The sequence below is a fragment of the Eutrigla gurnardus genome, assembly GCF_963514095.1.
Source record: "Eutrigla gurnardus genome assembly, chromosome: 8".
Classification (NCBI taxonomy): Eukaryota; Metazoa; Chordata; class Actinopteri; order Perciformes; family Triglidae; genus Eutrigla; species Eutrigla gurnardus.
The window spans coordinates 17,562,661-17,576,618 of NC_139922.1; the positions used below are offsets into that span (position 1 = coordinate 17,562,661).

Genomic DNA, 13,958 nt, shown 5'->3' on the forward strand with positions numbered 1-13,958 from the left:
AGTCAGGTTGAGCAGGCCTGATGCAGACTGGTGTGTGTGTGTTTTATCACACCCATTTCTATTAAAATACTAAACTAGAGTGATGAAACAGTATCTCACCCTACAGAGCTGTCCGATGCGGGAGTAGGTGGACTTCCCCAGCCCTTGGGCCTCTACCGCCGTCTCACGGAAGAAGAAAAACACCTTGTCGTCGTCTGGGTTTTCACTCTCTGGGACCCAAAAGGAACCAACAAACTTTGGCTCTGGTAGACAGAAACACAGAAGAACACATGTTGTGAGTTTTGTTCTAAAAGCAACCAGATTCAGCTAAACTATGACAAAAGAAAATCAAATAAACGGAAAAAAAGAATAGACACACACGCACACACACACACACCATTGAGCCAACGGGAGTCATGCTGCTCGGTACGGATGGACGGGCGTTTCCCCAGGCTTCTAAAGATGGTGAAGTCCCGTCCCATCAGGTCTGTGGCCACGCCCGCATACAGCTCATCACCTAGGAGGAAGAATTAAACAATAATTCACTGATTGGTCATGTGGCCAATGTGACAGTGTCTTTACCGTCCACCAAAATCAGCTAAAAGCAGTGCAATGAAATGAAAAAAATAATGAACACTATCAAACATTTCAAATCAGTGTAACGAACATATAATTTATGAATAACAGGCTCATCTTAATGTTCCTGATTTTAGTTACCGACGAGTACAGATGCAGCATTGTGCCGAGGATCGTACGGACTCTTCCCTTTCCCGTCCTCCACCTTGGAGGGGTCAATCCTGAACACGTGGTCCTGATGGAGAGAGGACACAGATGAAGGGATTTATGAAGGGAGTGTAATCACACATACATAAACATTGAGTGGGGCTGTTTTTGTCTTTTCTTGTGTGTATCCCTCACCTCCATCCTGTGTCCCACCTCCACGAAGGCGCAGGTAGGATGGAAGGCCCCAGTTCCACAGGCGTACAGGTGGGTGCGGTTAAAGTGGTGCACAATCTTCACATAGTTCACACAGTCGGACTGGAAGACACACAGAAACACAGTTTCAGTTTACCTATGAAAGGTATAGTCGTATGTATATATTTTTTCCTGCATGCGTGATGTAAATGCTGCTTCAGGGATGCAGACATTTCGAGAATATTTACATGTATTGGTCTAAAATAGTCACATCCAAATATAACCGGTCTAAAAAATGATGAGATTTGCCTTTCAATAAACATATTTTAGGTCATGAAAACCCAAGAAATTCCCAGAAAAAGACCCACGAAGGATGTGACATCAGTTAGGTGAAGCCTAATTTAAAAGTGTAAAAACAAGGCGAGAGAAAAACCCTGTAAACCCAAGACCAGCCAACCAAACTTGGACTCCCTTTGGGTTTGGTGATGTACATTCCTCACATAGCTCCTCTCATCCTGTCTGCCTGTGACAACACAGTCGAGCCCCCCAGCTCCACCTACAACACACTGTTGTGACAGCCTTTGTGTCCTGGTTGCACACCCACATCCCTGCAATGCTTCATGTGAACATGCACAACAGCCTGCAACTGCACCTGCAACTGTGAGCTAAAGTCCCCTCAAGGTCATTGACAAACATACATCAGGGTTATGTACCCGACTATTTCTCAGCCATAGATTTACAAATTCTTGTAAAATCCTTCAGTTATTTTTGCCTGTTGTATGGTTCACTTTTGATGCATCTTGCTGAGATTTCTGGTGTACATGAGTTCCAACACATTTGTCAAACACATGTCCAGCATGATGCAGAACTCAGGGGTGAAAAATAAACAGTTTCCTCAAATCTGAACTTGAAAACTTGAGTACGACAGCAAACATTTTATGTAAATGTATGAATTTGGATATATCTCCTATTGTTGATTATTTTAAAAATGTGTCTTCCTCCATTATCCTCCTTTACATCATTTTTTTTATCCTGTTTCTCCCATCCCCTCTTATCTAGATGGTAAGTTATTGACCCGCAGTCACATCTGTCTATTTGGAGTCCGGTTACAGTGAGCAGGATCTCAGGAGACAGCTGGAGAAAACGATTTACTGTACACCAACAGACTGGATGGTAGGCATTCCTTCTCTGGCCGGAGCACTGATCTTTACACCAAGCTTTTCCTAATTTGGCCTGTTTTTCAACAAACCTTGAGGAGAAAAGAACATGAATACAGGGTTCTTCGGTCCCAGGATGGTGTGCCGATAAACTAGTCGACTAATCTTGGTGTAAACACGCTCACTGGTTCTCACATCCAAACCCCTCCCTTTGTATTCTGCTGGCTTTTCCCCAGACAGGCCACTGCAACATCTGCCTGTCGATCAAGTTACAGACACTGTTGGACCCCCAGGGGCCACTGGAGAAGAGGTTTATAAAGACACAAATCTGACCGTCAGTGAACAATCGCCCTGTGCACAAAGTCTACACTCTTCCATTTTTGTTAATCTGCTTTCATTAAAAATACATTTATGCATAAAAGACCTTGGACACTTCTTTGTTTGGCTTTGGTCTGAATCGTCTGTGATGGTAGAATTGTTTTGGCTCCTCTGTCTAAATGTGTTTCTTAACATTTGCATTTTTATATCTTTTATATGCATTTCATATCGTAAAAGTTGCATGGTGTTTGTTGTGTTTAATGGCTTTTTCCCTTCAAGATAAAGATTTAATTATGGATGAATGGAGGTCTATAGGATATTTCTCTTTTTTTCTGTCTCTCTATCTCTGTCTTATCTCCATATCGACTCTCTCCTTTAATCAAATGTCTTTTTTTATCTGTCTGTTCTGTCTTTCAGCATCACCCGAGAGACACCAAGGCCAGGTTGTGAAAGCAGCGATAATCGGAATTGCGGCTCGTTAGGCCTGAAACGCGCACACACACACACACACACACACACACACACACACACACACACACACACACACACACACACACACACACACACACACACACCTCAATGGTTTAGAACAAAGACCTGCCTTTCAACCTTTGAAAACCACTAGAGAGTTAGTGTTGCTGCTGTGTAATCGCATACATGCTTCCTTGTACCTGTGTGTGTGTGTGTGTGTGTGTGTGTGTGTGTGTGTGTGTGTGTGTGTGTGTGTGTGTGTGTGTGTGTGTGTGTGCGTGTGTTTGTGTACACACATGCGAAGGTGTTCAACCAAACCACGGGCCGATTAAGCTGTTGACAAACACAAGAGACCTCTGTCTCTCATGAAAGAAAGGGGGCACACACTCCGTGTTCCATGAGTTGACACACACTTTCGTACAATGAATGAACAAACACACACCTTCACCAGAACATCCATGTTCCTCTGAGAAATGAACTCGTGCCACGTTTCAATCAACCTTCCCATGATCCCCGGTGTGTGTGAACCTGAAGCAACACCTCCTCCGACTCAATCTAATTCCCATTGTGTTTTAAGCCCTCAGTGTGCTGTGTGTGTGTGTGTGTGGGGGGGGGGGGGAAGAGAAAGAGAGAGAGAGAGCAGGGGTAAAGAGAAAAGGTAAGAAGAGAGAAGACACTTGAAAAGATCGGAAAGGAAGGAGGAGAACAAGGGAGGTGAATTATGCCGGCCATCACATTTCCTGTGTGTGTGTGTGCGTGTGTGTGTGTGTGTGCGTGTGTGTGTGTGTGTCTGCGTGTGGGTGTGGGTGTGGGTATTCAAGGGTTCACTGGCTAACCTTTGACCTGCTGCTGACTCATTAGCTGAAACAGTGAGCATAATGCAGGCTGTGACCTCACTGCGGCCTGAGCTTTCGGTCTCGCCTTCATGTCTCATAAAGCCGTATTGTTCCTCAGCGGATGGCGGTTTCTTTTCCCTTTTCTCTCTTTATCCTTTCCATTCTAGGAATGATTAACCCGATCTATCTATTTATTATTTCCACCATTATCTGCTTCTTCTCTCCACCTCTGTCTGTCTCACGATAATTCAATTAAACTTTATGGAGTCCATAAAGTCCAGAGAAACATTACACTTAAAGCAAAAAAAAAGAAGATCAAAAGCAAAACCCCCTTGGCCATATCCTCAAATGTATTATTTATCATCTTTAGATGCCTAATTTGGCCAACATTTGTAGATTTTGAGAGTAACCTCCCCCATTATCCCAATTTCTTTAGCACTGAAATGTCTTTGACCATTCTAAATGCACATTTCTGCTATTTTATTGTGTCATCATGAAAGTTTGGATAAAAGCAGGGGTACTGTTTATCTTTTTTTCTTCTTCTGTTATGATTGTGTCTGAGAGCAATGAGTCCCAACAGTCCAGCAAACTTAAATGAAGTCGATGGCTGAGAGACTTTGACTGAACACACAGACCGATGGCACACAGTCGACAGCCATTGAATACACAGCACAGTGTGATATCCCAGGAATGCCTTTGATTCCTTCTGCTGAACAGGAAAATGTAGCGGCGTCTGACTTTCTAAAAGCTGTTCTTCTATAATAATATCACTAAGGAACACATGGAAGCCAGGCAGGACCTGCAGACCAGATTATATATTCCCATCAGCCTCAGCTGTAGTTTGAGAGCCCTATTAAGCAACTTTTAGCATGCTAACACACTAAACTGAGTTGCTGTACATGAACATTGGAGTCCAACCCAAACTGGAAATGCACACTTGTCCAACTGTTGTACGAGGGATGCATTTCCCCCCAAATTCGGCCTCCAGTGGGTAGCACTGGATGAGGCACCTTTTTCGGTGATAAAAAAATATAATTAAAAATGAAAAAATGGGTGGGTCTTATTACATAGTCATAAAATGATTTACACGCAGTGAATAAATGTAAGAATAGAAGGAGGACTCCACTTTGAGGTTGGAAAGTAAAGAGAGTATGAGCATTGTAAATTAACTTTAACTGGTGATCTTCTTTTAACTGCTGCTAGCACGACAGCGTTAACCACAATCCATCACTTTTGTCGGTTTAGATATTGCTCCGGCTCTACAGTCATCGGGCTGAGTCAGACTGCGTCTGGCTGAGCTGTCAAATGTTTACTGTTCCTGTCTGTTTATGTGCATGTGTCTGTATGCAAATGTGTCTGTATGCATATTAGGTGGCTTTTGTGGGTGCACATATATGTGTTTATTACCCGTCTTTATGTGGCCAATGTAAGTCAGTCACATGCCGTGTATTGTTGAGCTACCATGTTTTTGTGTACATCCTAGGAAAATGAATTTTTGAGGTAGCTAGCATTGTAATTAATTTTATTTGTACAGTGTAAAGTGTACATGTGTGTACTTGTGCAGTAGATGTGCTCATTCACATCATACATGACAGATCCAACCGTAAAAACGTTAATATGAGGATAACTACGAAAGGATTAAGGGAAAACGTCTTCCATGAACGAGCACATAGAGGCGATGGGAGGACGGAGGGGGGCGTGAACAAAGTGAGAAACTTCTGGTTCCCAGAGAACAGAGAGAGAGAGAGGCAGTGAGGGAAGTGAGAGAGCAGAGATCCAGCGGGGGAGAGAGACGGTGGCCTCCTGCTACACAGAAACACTTCTCTGTAATTAGGGTCAACGGTGTGAGGTCAGGTCAGCTCTCGGTGTGTGGCTGAATGTTCACAAAGATACTCGAAGTCAAGGGGAATATGAGGGGCGTGACATGTGTAACAACAGATGAAAATAACATCACGAAAGCCAAAAAAGGCAGGAATAACAACTGGTGAGAGCGAAGCTGCTTTCAATGCAACTTTTGTCTTTAAAAGTCCCCCAAATTTTTTTTTCTTTTGTTTTCATATCTCTTTATTTTCCCTCAACCTCTCCTTCAGTTCTTCCTCTGGAGCGACATTACTAATTCTCTCCACTCCCGTCTCCACTATGACTCTTTTCTCTCAAAATCATACGAAGGACACACAGGACACACACACACACACACACACACACACACAGAAACACTCACACACTCAGACAGACTCCTGCTCAGGTGAAACTGGAGCCTGGAGTTTTTTGAATGAATGGAGCTCGTTGTCTGTGTGCTACAGCTGTGTAATCACACTGATGAAGGGGTTGTTTTACACACACACACTCTGGATACTTCAACATCCATGAACAAACGTACACACACTGTTAAACACATGAATACAGTCTATATTTATATATATATAGGCAGATGTGTGGCATGTCACGGTTCATTGAAGGGAAGTTCCTTTTTTTAATTTACACACACATGTACACACCTATGCATACACCCAAACTATATGAGTTTGCTAATTGTTTGTGATGTTTTCCTGGGTGGTCTGGGGGCCTTTTGGTGGCCTCTATGTGTTGGTCAGCGAAGCAGAGCCTGCTCTGCCCAGACTCCATCCACATACATCACATTTAGAAACATAATCATCACATGCAGTTTTTACTCGACCTATTCTTGGAAACTTACTGTTTCTCTTCTGTAGTTTAAGAATAGAACATCTTGATGTTTAGACTATTTTTTGGGGGTAGCCAATAAAAAGATTGAAGTGGCAACGTGGCCAATGTTTGGCGGCAAAAGTCCGGAGAGCGTTACAGTAGTTCCCTGAGTTCAAACCTGGCAACATGTATCAGCTGTACATGCTGTCTAAGGTCTCTCCCTACAAGAACCATATGAATGTTTTGTTATGATTTTAAATTGGTCAGATTTTTAATTCAGATCTTGTGACATATTTTGTACTGTGTACCCTAAATGTAAAAAAAAACCTGCAACACTGCTATCGGCATATTTTAAATTACCTATCTGTCCATCTATCAATCTATCAAATCTTTAAGTGTACTAGTGTTACAAGATCCTCCTATATTTAATAGCTCAGCTGACAGAGCACATATGCCATAGACCACTAGAAACTGCTCAGTGCCAATTAGTGTTTAAGTCAGAATTTCAAATAAATCATTCAAGGAAGCACCACTTACTTTCCTTGTGTCCTTTGTATTTCAGTCACAGCACCACTTATGCTCTCTGATACAAGCTTTCTTGTTAAAAAATATAATTTACACTCTGTAATATATATTCAAGAGCAAGGTTTCTCTAGCAGTGCTAACTGGGGTTATCCAATTCTTTAACCATATTGTGTCATGCCCCTGTCTCTCCGTTACTTTTCCCTGTGTACCCGACCCCTCCTGTGTTTTCCTGGTCCCCAGTTTACCTCTGTGTGTGTGTGTGTGTGTGTGTGTGTGTGTGTGTGTGTGTGTGTGTGTGTGTGTGTGTGTGTGTGTGTGTGTTGTTCCCATCATGCTGCTCACTTGGGCCCCACCTACCAGCACACTTGCCTACAATCTGCTCATCACCTCTCCAGCATATCATCTACCCCAGCTTTTCTCCCACTCGTCGCCAGATTGTTTACTACTACTGTGGCAGCTACGCTCCGTCCTCAAGATTAGGATTCTTTGTAAATATTTTCCTCTGTGTTCTGGGAACCTGAATTAATGTTTTTTTCTTCGTGCTCCAGTATTCCTGTTGGCCTGCCTGTCAGTTTGCCTGCTTGGGAACCTCATCTCCCCACCTGCTCTCCATTCCACCTCTGCTGTCTACAGTCATTCCCCTTTTCCAACCCGTCTCCATCGGCAACATTAGGATAATTCTGTTAAACATCTGCCTTCCTATCAGTGTAGTATGACTGAGTCCTCCTTAAAGTTTGTTATTTTTAGTACATGACATTTAGGAAATGTGTTTACGGAAAAAGCCCCAACACACACACACACACACACACACACACACACACAAAAGCAGCGGGTGTTAACTGCAGCAGAAGTCAGTCAGATAAGCTTCCGGAAAAACAGATTTTGAGAATGAGATCTTTCCACAGGGCAGGTCGAAAAATAGGAGTGTTACACCTAATAGAGTATGTTATCCATTTAAACGTGGTGTTTCTGCCTTGTGATGACTCCCATGACTCCAGTGGATTAAAAGGTACATTGTGTTTGGTAGAAGCGGACAGTCCTTCACGAGGAGCTCCTCAGCCCTCTTTCTTAACACTGTGTGCAATGTATGTCTGGGGACTGAAGAGGAATGATCTTTAATGAACGATCTTTAAGATCATTCTTTAAAGATCATTCCTTTTGGGTTAGGATGGGTTATTTCTCGTACAGTTTGTTTCACTGATACATCCTAGATACCTCTTCACTTTGGTTAATATGTGTTTCCTTTACATTTCCTATTTGAGAATATTAAATGCACCGGTGCATAGTTGCGGTTTGATTTAAGGTGAAATAGTGTGAAGAAACTTACAGTGATGTCCTTGCCAGCCCAGTTACACTCCTCCCTCCAGTCGACGGGAGCCGGCCAATAGATCTGTAACACAGCAGGCCGAGGTCAGATGATCCTGTCTCTGAAATCTGAATTCATTATCTGGGTCCTTGATATGTGTTGTGAGAAATTATATAACACTTTAAAATGTTAAAATCTCTAACCCTCTATTTAGTGTTCCCTCTAAATTAATAATATGTCCTTGAGCATGGCACAGCTTCACATGGTAAAAGAGGATGATCCCACCACACTGAAAAACAGATTTAGCTATAATGATCCTGCACACCCCATAAATCAAATAAAATATAAATATATATCACATTTTTATGGGTAAATGCTCTCTTTTCATCTCTTTCCACCTCCTACCTTTCTCTATTAATCCCACATTTCTCTTTCTTCACTCGCATGGTCACATATGTACAAGATTATGATTGTCAAAGGAGCACTTTAGTAAAATATGTCGAGGAGTTTTGAATATTTCTCTTTCTTCCATGCCTTTAAGTCCACATGAAAACAAACTCATAAAGTGCACGTGACCTGACAACAGTGACACATGATTCTTAGGAATCAAACAAGATGGCAGTGGTTGTAAAAAAAAAAAAAAAATAGATCTGAATTTCCATCACGTGCCAGTTTAATCTCTTCGATCAAATGTGTCCTTATTCAAACCTCAAGTAATAAAGTATGTTAAGGTAAGAGACACATTAATGTCTTGAATCAGAGCACAGTTCAGGTAAACACAGCTTTTGATTAAGTTATCGGTATATTGCCGTGAAAAATACAATAATTACTGCTTTGTTCTGGAGATAAAATAACTTGAGCTCATGAGGATCTTAAACACATCCTGCTCCCTTAAATCAATGTTGAATAAAACAAAAGTGTTGAAACCTCAGGGAAATTATGGCTGAGTCATCATTAATCAACATTCCACATGGTTGTGTTCTGCTGCGGGGCAGAAACAATTTACAGCAACAATTTATAAATTAGGATTTTATGTGGTTTCTTGAAGATTTTTCTTGTGACCAACCTTATGTTCCTGCTTGGCAATGTTGTCTAATGATAGCGAGAGCAGGAAGTTCTTTGCCCCGACGAAGAGGCGGCCTCTTTCTTCATCCAACAGCAGAGCGCTGAAGCAGCAGGAACGGTCCAACTCGAACCGCCTCACTCCGTGGAACTGCTGCAACTCTGAAAATACACAGACGCATGGTTTATAGACACATTTATACAACACACAACCGCTTCCAGTTAATGCACAGGGTTAAACGTCTTCATACATACATTAACAACAAAATTATGTTGTCAACTCACATTGCTTTGTCAACACAAAATAGAAGAAAAACTTTTTGAGCAAAGTTGCAAACCAGAAAAACCTCAAGTCATCCCAGTCTTCAGATCCGAATCAGTTGGTCGGCCGCAGGGCTGTAACAAGTCATATGGTTGATAACGAAGATTACCGCTTAATTTTAGTATTTAACTGAGCTGTGTCCCGAGGCTAGTGACACAGCAGGACAAACTCCTCTGACAGTCACGATTTTTGGCTTCAATGGAAAAATTGAGAGTCCTTGCAGTTTCCAAACTGGCAAGAACAAATCCTTGGGGGAACAGCGCCCAGGGAATTTCAGTTTGTATTTGTAAACTTATGCTATAATAGTTACCTCAAACCAGTGGGGAAAAAAACAGTGTTCTTGGCCAAAGAAACTAAAGAAATATCTGCATCCTCCCCCTGCTGGCCTGCGCTTAAACCAGGAGCTCAAGAAAATAAGCTCTCTTCCCTTAGACTTTAAAATGGCTTTATTAGTCTGCCATTGTTCTAATGAGAATTTATAACTTTTCTTAAGACTCTGACGCCACCCAACAGCTGCCTGCATGACATCAGGGACTAGGTTCTGTTGTTTTGTATTAATGTTTCAGTGAATGTGTTAGTATTAGTGAGCCCGACCTAACATAACCTTGACACATTGACTTGTTTAAGGCACCTCACCTTTTACTTAGCTGCTGTATGTCCTGCTAACCTGCACACTAAATGAAATCCCAGTCATTTCAATGATATGTGAGGTCACTAGGTCTCTTTTAGGCCTTCATGTGTCGACCGAAACTAAAATATTCCACTCTGTGAGCCACACGTTACCTTCAGCCGAAATTAAAGGGAGCACATATCTCAGCTGGGCAGACGGCCTCCAGCGAGCCTCATGTCCTTGGTGACTCGGTTCGGGCTATAATTGCCAGCTTTCAATGATGGAACACATCCCTGGTTTATGTGGTTGTGTTGGGCACTGAGCTGCCTTCTTCTAACTTACAATGGTCGAGATGAAACACAAAATCCTGCCACTGTGTGTTTAAGCAGTGTGTGTGCGTGTGTGTGTGTGTGTGTGTGTGTGTTTATGTGTGCCTGTGAATCACAGCAACCACAAATTGCATCTGGCTGCTCTTCAGGACTGTTTACTTTGAAAAAAATACATGGCGGAATCTCACATGAAACGTGAGTGTGTGTGTGTATGTGTGTGTGTGTGTGTGTGTGTGTGTGTGTGTGTGTGTGTGTGTGTGTGTGTGTGTGTGTGTGTGTGTGTGTGTGTGTGTGTGTGTGTGTGAGTATGTGTGTGTGTGTGTGTCCACGTACTGTACAAAGTCTACGTAATGTGCAGTCGAAGAGACAGAAGCTCATCAAAGCTTTGGCTCTTACCTTTGTATGAGAGCTTCATGCGGGGGGAGGAAGAGGAGGAGGAGGAGGAGGAGGAAGAGGAGGAGGAAGTTGTAGACGAAGTGCGGGTCATGGTGCTGGAGGAAGCGTGGGCGGCGGCCAGACCCAGCAGGAACAGAGAGCTGCAGGTGACCATCATGGCCGCCATCATCATCATCATGGTCATCATCTTGGCACACTTAGACCAAACTCCTCGGCTTTCAAAAGTCAACTTGAGGGTTTGAGTCTGCGAAGTGACTCAGTTGTGGTATTCAGCTGGATTTCAGGCTTGATTCCACTTAACATTAATGGCTTATTTTATTTTGTTAGTCTGGTTCAATCAAATCCTTTTATTTGTCTGCGGATTAAATGCAGTCCACCTGCCTTTGGAGCGGCTTTTAAGTTGAGTCTGCCAAGGATTCAGGATCGCCTCAGCTCTGCCAACCCGTGAACAGATTCTTCCCTCTTGTTGTTCGCTTAAGCAACGCTTCAGTCTCTCTCAGACCGTCCTCTCTAGGTCTTAATGCTCAGTGAAACCTGTTTTATGCCCTCCTCGGTTCTGAACAGTCTCTCTTGGCAGAGTGAAGGACGACCAGGTTGTTCACCTCTCACATCCAAGATGGGACAAAAGCGTCACACATGGGCATGGAGACCTAAAAATAGAGACAGAAAGGGAGATGCTTTAGAAAGGGACAATATGAGCACACACACACACACACACACACACACACACACACACACACAAGAACTGGCCTCAGAGGTATATTTAGTCCGAGTCAGATTGATGCCCCTGCCAGGCTGTGTTAACGCCAGCCTCCATTATAGCAACAACACTATAATCTCTTCACATTTCAGAATAACCCGGGGAAGAGATCCAAAACACACACATTTGAGCATCCTGATGAAGACCGTGTGTGTGTGTGCGCGTGTGTTTGTGTGATAGAGATATGCCATGTCCACTGCCAAGCCAAGCACGCAATCTCCCCAATGTCTGTGGTGCTGCCAACTCAACGTGGTCCCTCCCCTCCCATCCCCCCTTCTCTGCCTCCAGACGGTGTCTGCCGGTGGCTGTTAGATGAGATCTCTTCATTGCTGAGGACATAGTGACGTGGATGGATGCATGAATGGATGAGCACAGTGGTCACTCGTGAGCGAGTCCGGCGACACGAGGCCAAATAAACACTATTACCAGAGTTACCAAAGCTTTAAAATGTTGTTTTTTGTGCGTACGGGGACTTGCTGTCAATAGAGCTATGGTAATAATCCCTTTGAAGTAATTTGAGAACTGGAGTCAGAGTTAAACACAGATTTGTTATTTGTTGCGAGAGAAAAAAAATCTGCAATAACTTTGTGCCTCGATTGTGAGTGTTGCTGTAAACCACGACTCGACCGCAGAAGGAGCAGGAATGAGGTCACCGGCTTGTACACGTATATGAAAGTTGTGTAGCTGGAGAGACACACACACACTGACACACTCCTCTCTGTCAGTACTTTGGACTCTGCGGTCGGCCGTAACAATAAAGCCTTTCAGTAGAAACAGTCTCCTTTATTATATTACACCTCACAGTTGGCACCCAGTCAGTAACAGGCAGACAGTCTGCTTCTCCCCCTTTTCACTTTCAGTCTTTGCTTCTTCTCCTTCCTCCTCCTCCGACTCACTCTCAATGCTTGGGCCAGTATCAGCCAGCTAACAGCTATTAACTTGTATCTTATGGCAGACCAAGCATTCACATCTTTTTCATAGTAGTTATTTGCAGCTATATTAATGCTTTGAATGTTTGAATCTTGCAGCCGTACAACATTTTGCACAAACACCCCGCTGACTTTCTGCCAACTCAGCAGGCGATGGCTGCCTGAGTGCATGTACAGTGGAGGATTTCTTGACTCAAAATGATGATTAGTGACAGTCGATAGTCAGTGAGGATGGCTGACTGGGTGTGATGTTTGAGCCTGGCTTACTATCTTAATCTCCAGTAGTCTTTAAGGCGTGCTGAATTTTCAAATCAACTTCTGAAAGCTCACTTTTAAGCACACGTGTATACTGAAATACACAAAGTTGACAATGCACACACACATAACACACGCCGACAGACCGGCCCGTCGAGGCTGTGTGCACGGAGTTTTATGAATAATGGAGCTATTGAAGCGTGGGGACAGGAGAGCTCTCATGAGCTCACAGCTCGCAGGCCAACAACACAACAGGACGGAGCTGAGCAGGAACATAAAACTCCGACATACCCTGCAGTATGCACACACACACACACACACACACACACACACACACACACACCGAGGAGGAAACATGAATGGACACACACACAACTTATTATTTCAGAAGTGCACAAAGAGGCATTGTGCAGGTGTGAATGGTCTGGGATACTTTTATAGTTTTGTCTGCGGAAATCAGGTGTGAAGCAGAGTGTGTGTGTGTGTGTGTGTGTGTGTGTGTGTGTGAGGGGGGATGAAAGAAACAATGTGACTGCTTGTTTGTGTGCTCGGTGTTCGGTACCTTGTTAAGGAAAGAGACTTAGGCTCTGTGACACGCAAACAGAAACACCTACGCACACACAGTTACACGTCACAGTCTCTGAGGGCGACGAGGGCAACAGTGAAGGCCTTACGCTCCTGTCGGCTGCTATAAAAGGAACGGTCCCATTGTTCTTCTGAGTCTTGGTCGTGTGTGTGTGTGTGTGTGTGTGTGTGTGTGTGTGTGTGTGTGTGTGTGTGTGTGTGTGTGTGTGTGTGTGTGCCGTTATGAGTTGGAGAGAGCATCATTGTTCCTCATTCATCCTTATCTCATCATAGAGTCCTCAGCAGACACACACACACCCACACACACATTTATGTCCAGCAACATATATACTCATCTACAAACTCCGTCTTCTCAGCACTTTGCAACCACACACACACACACTCACAAACACACACACACACACACACACACACACACACACACACACTCCTCGCATGCTCCATAATGCATCTTAATAAAAAAGCCATTGGGCCGCTGACACTTGCATTCAGTTCAGCTTCAATAGGCATGGAGCAGCGGCATGCCAAGAGGGAGTGGA

General features: G+C 43.5%; 1 protein-coding gene across 2 annotated transcripts in view; it reads right to left on the reverse strand.

Annotated features, from left to right (window-relative positions):
- Positions 1-13,958, reverse strand: part of sema3b (sema domain, immunoglobulin domain (Ig), short basic domain, secreted, (semaphorin) 3B) — a 60,136-nt gene that overhangs the window by 9,621 nt on the left and 36,557 nt on the right. For both annotated transcript variants that reach the window (XM_084016076.1, XM_084016077.1), the window contains exons 2-8: positions 10,891-11,540; positions 9,238-9,395; positions 8,193-8,255; positions 898-1,017; positions 697-790; positions 377-496; positions 100-242 (exon numbers count right to left, since the gene is read on the reverse strand). In XM_084016076.1, coding sequence (XP_083872202.1) covers positions 100-242; positions 377-496; positions 697-790; positions 898-1,017; positions 8,193-8,255; positions 9,238-9,395; positions 10,891-11,077 — 885 coding nt within the window. In that variant the 5' untranslated portion in view covers positions 11,078-11,540. The remainder of the gene's footprint in view (positions 1-99; positions 243-376; positions 497-696; positions 791-897; positions 1,018-8,192; positions 8,256-9,237; positions 9,396-10,890; positions 11,541-13,958) is intronic.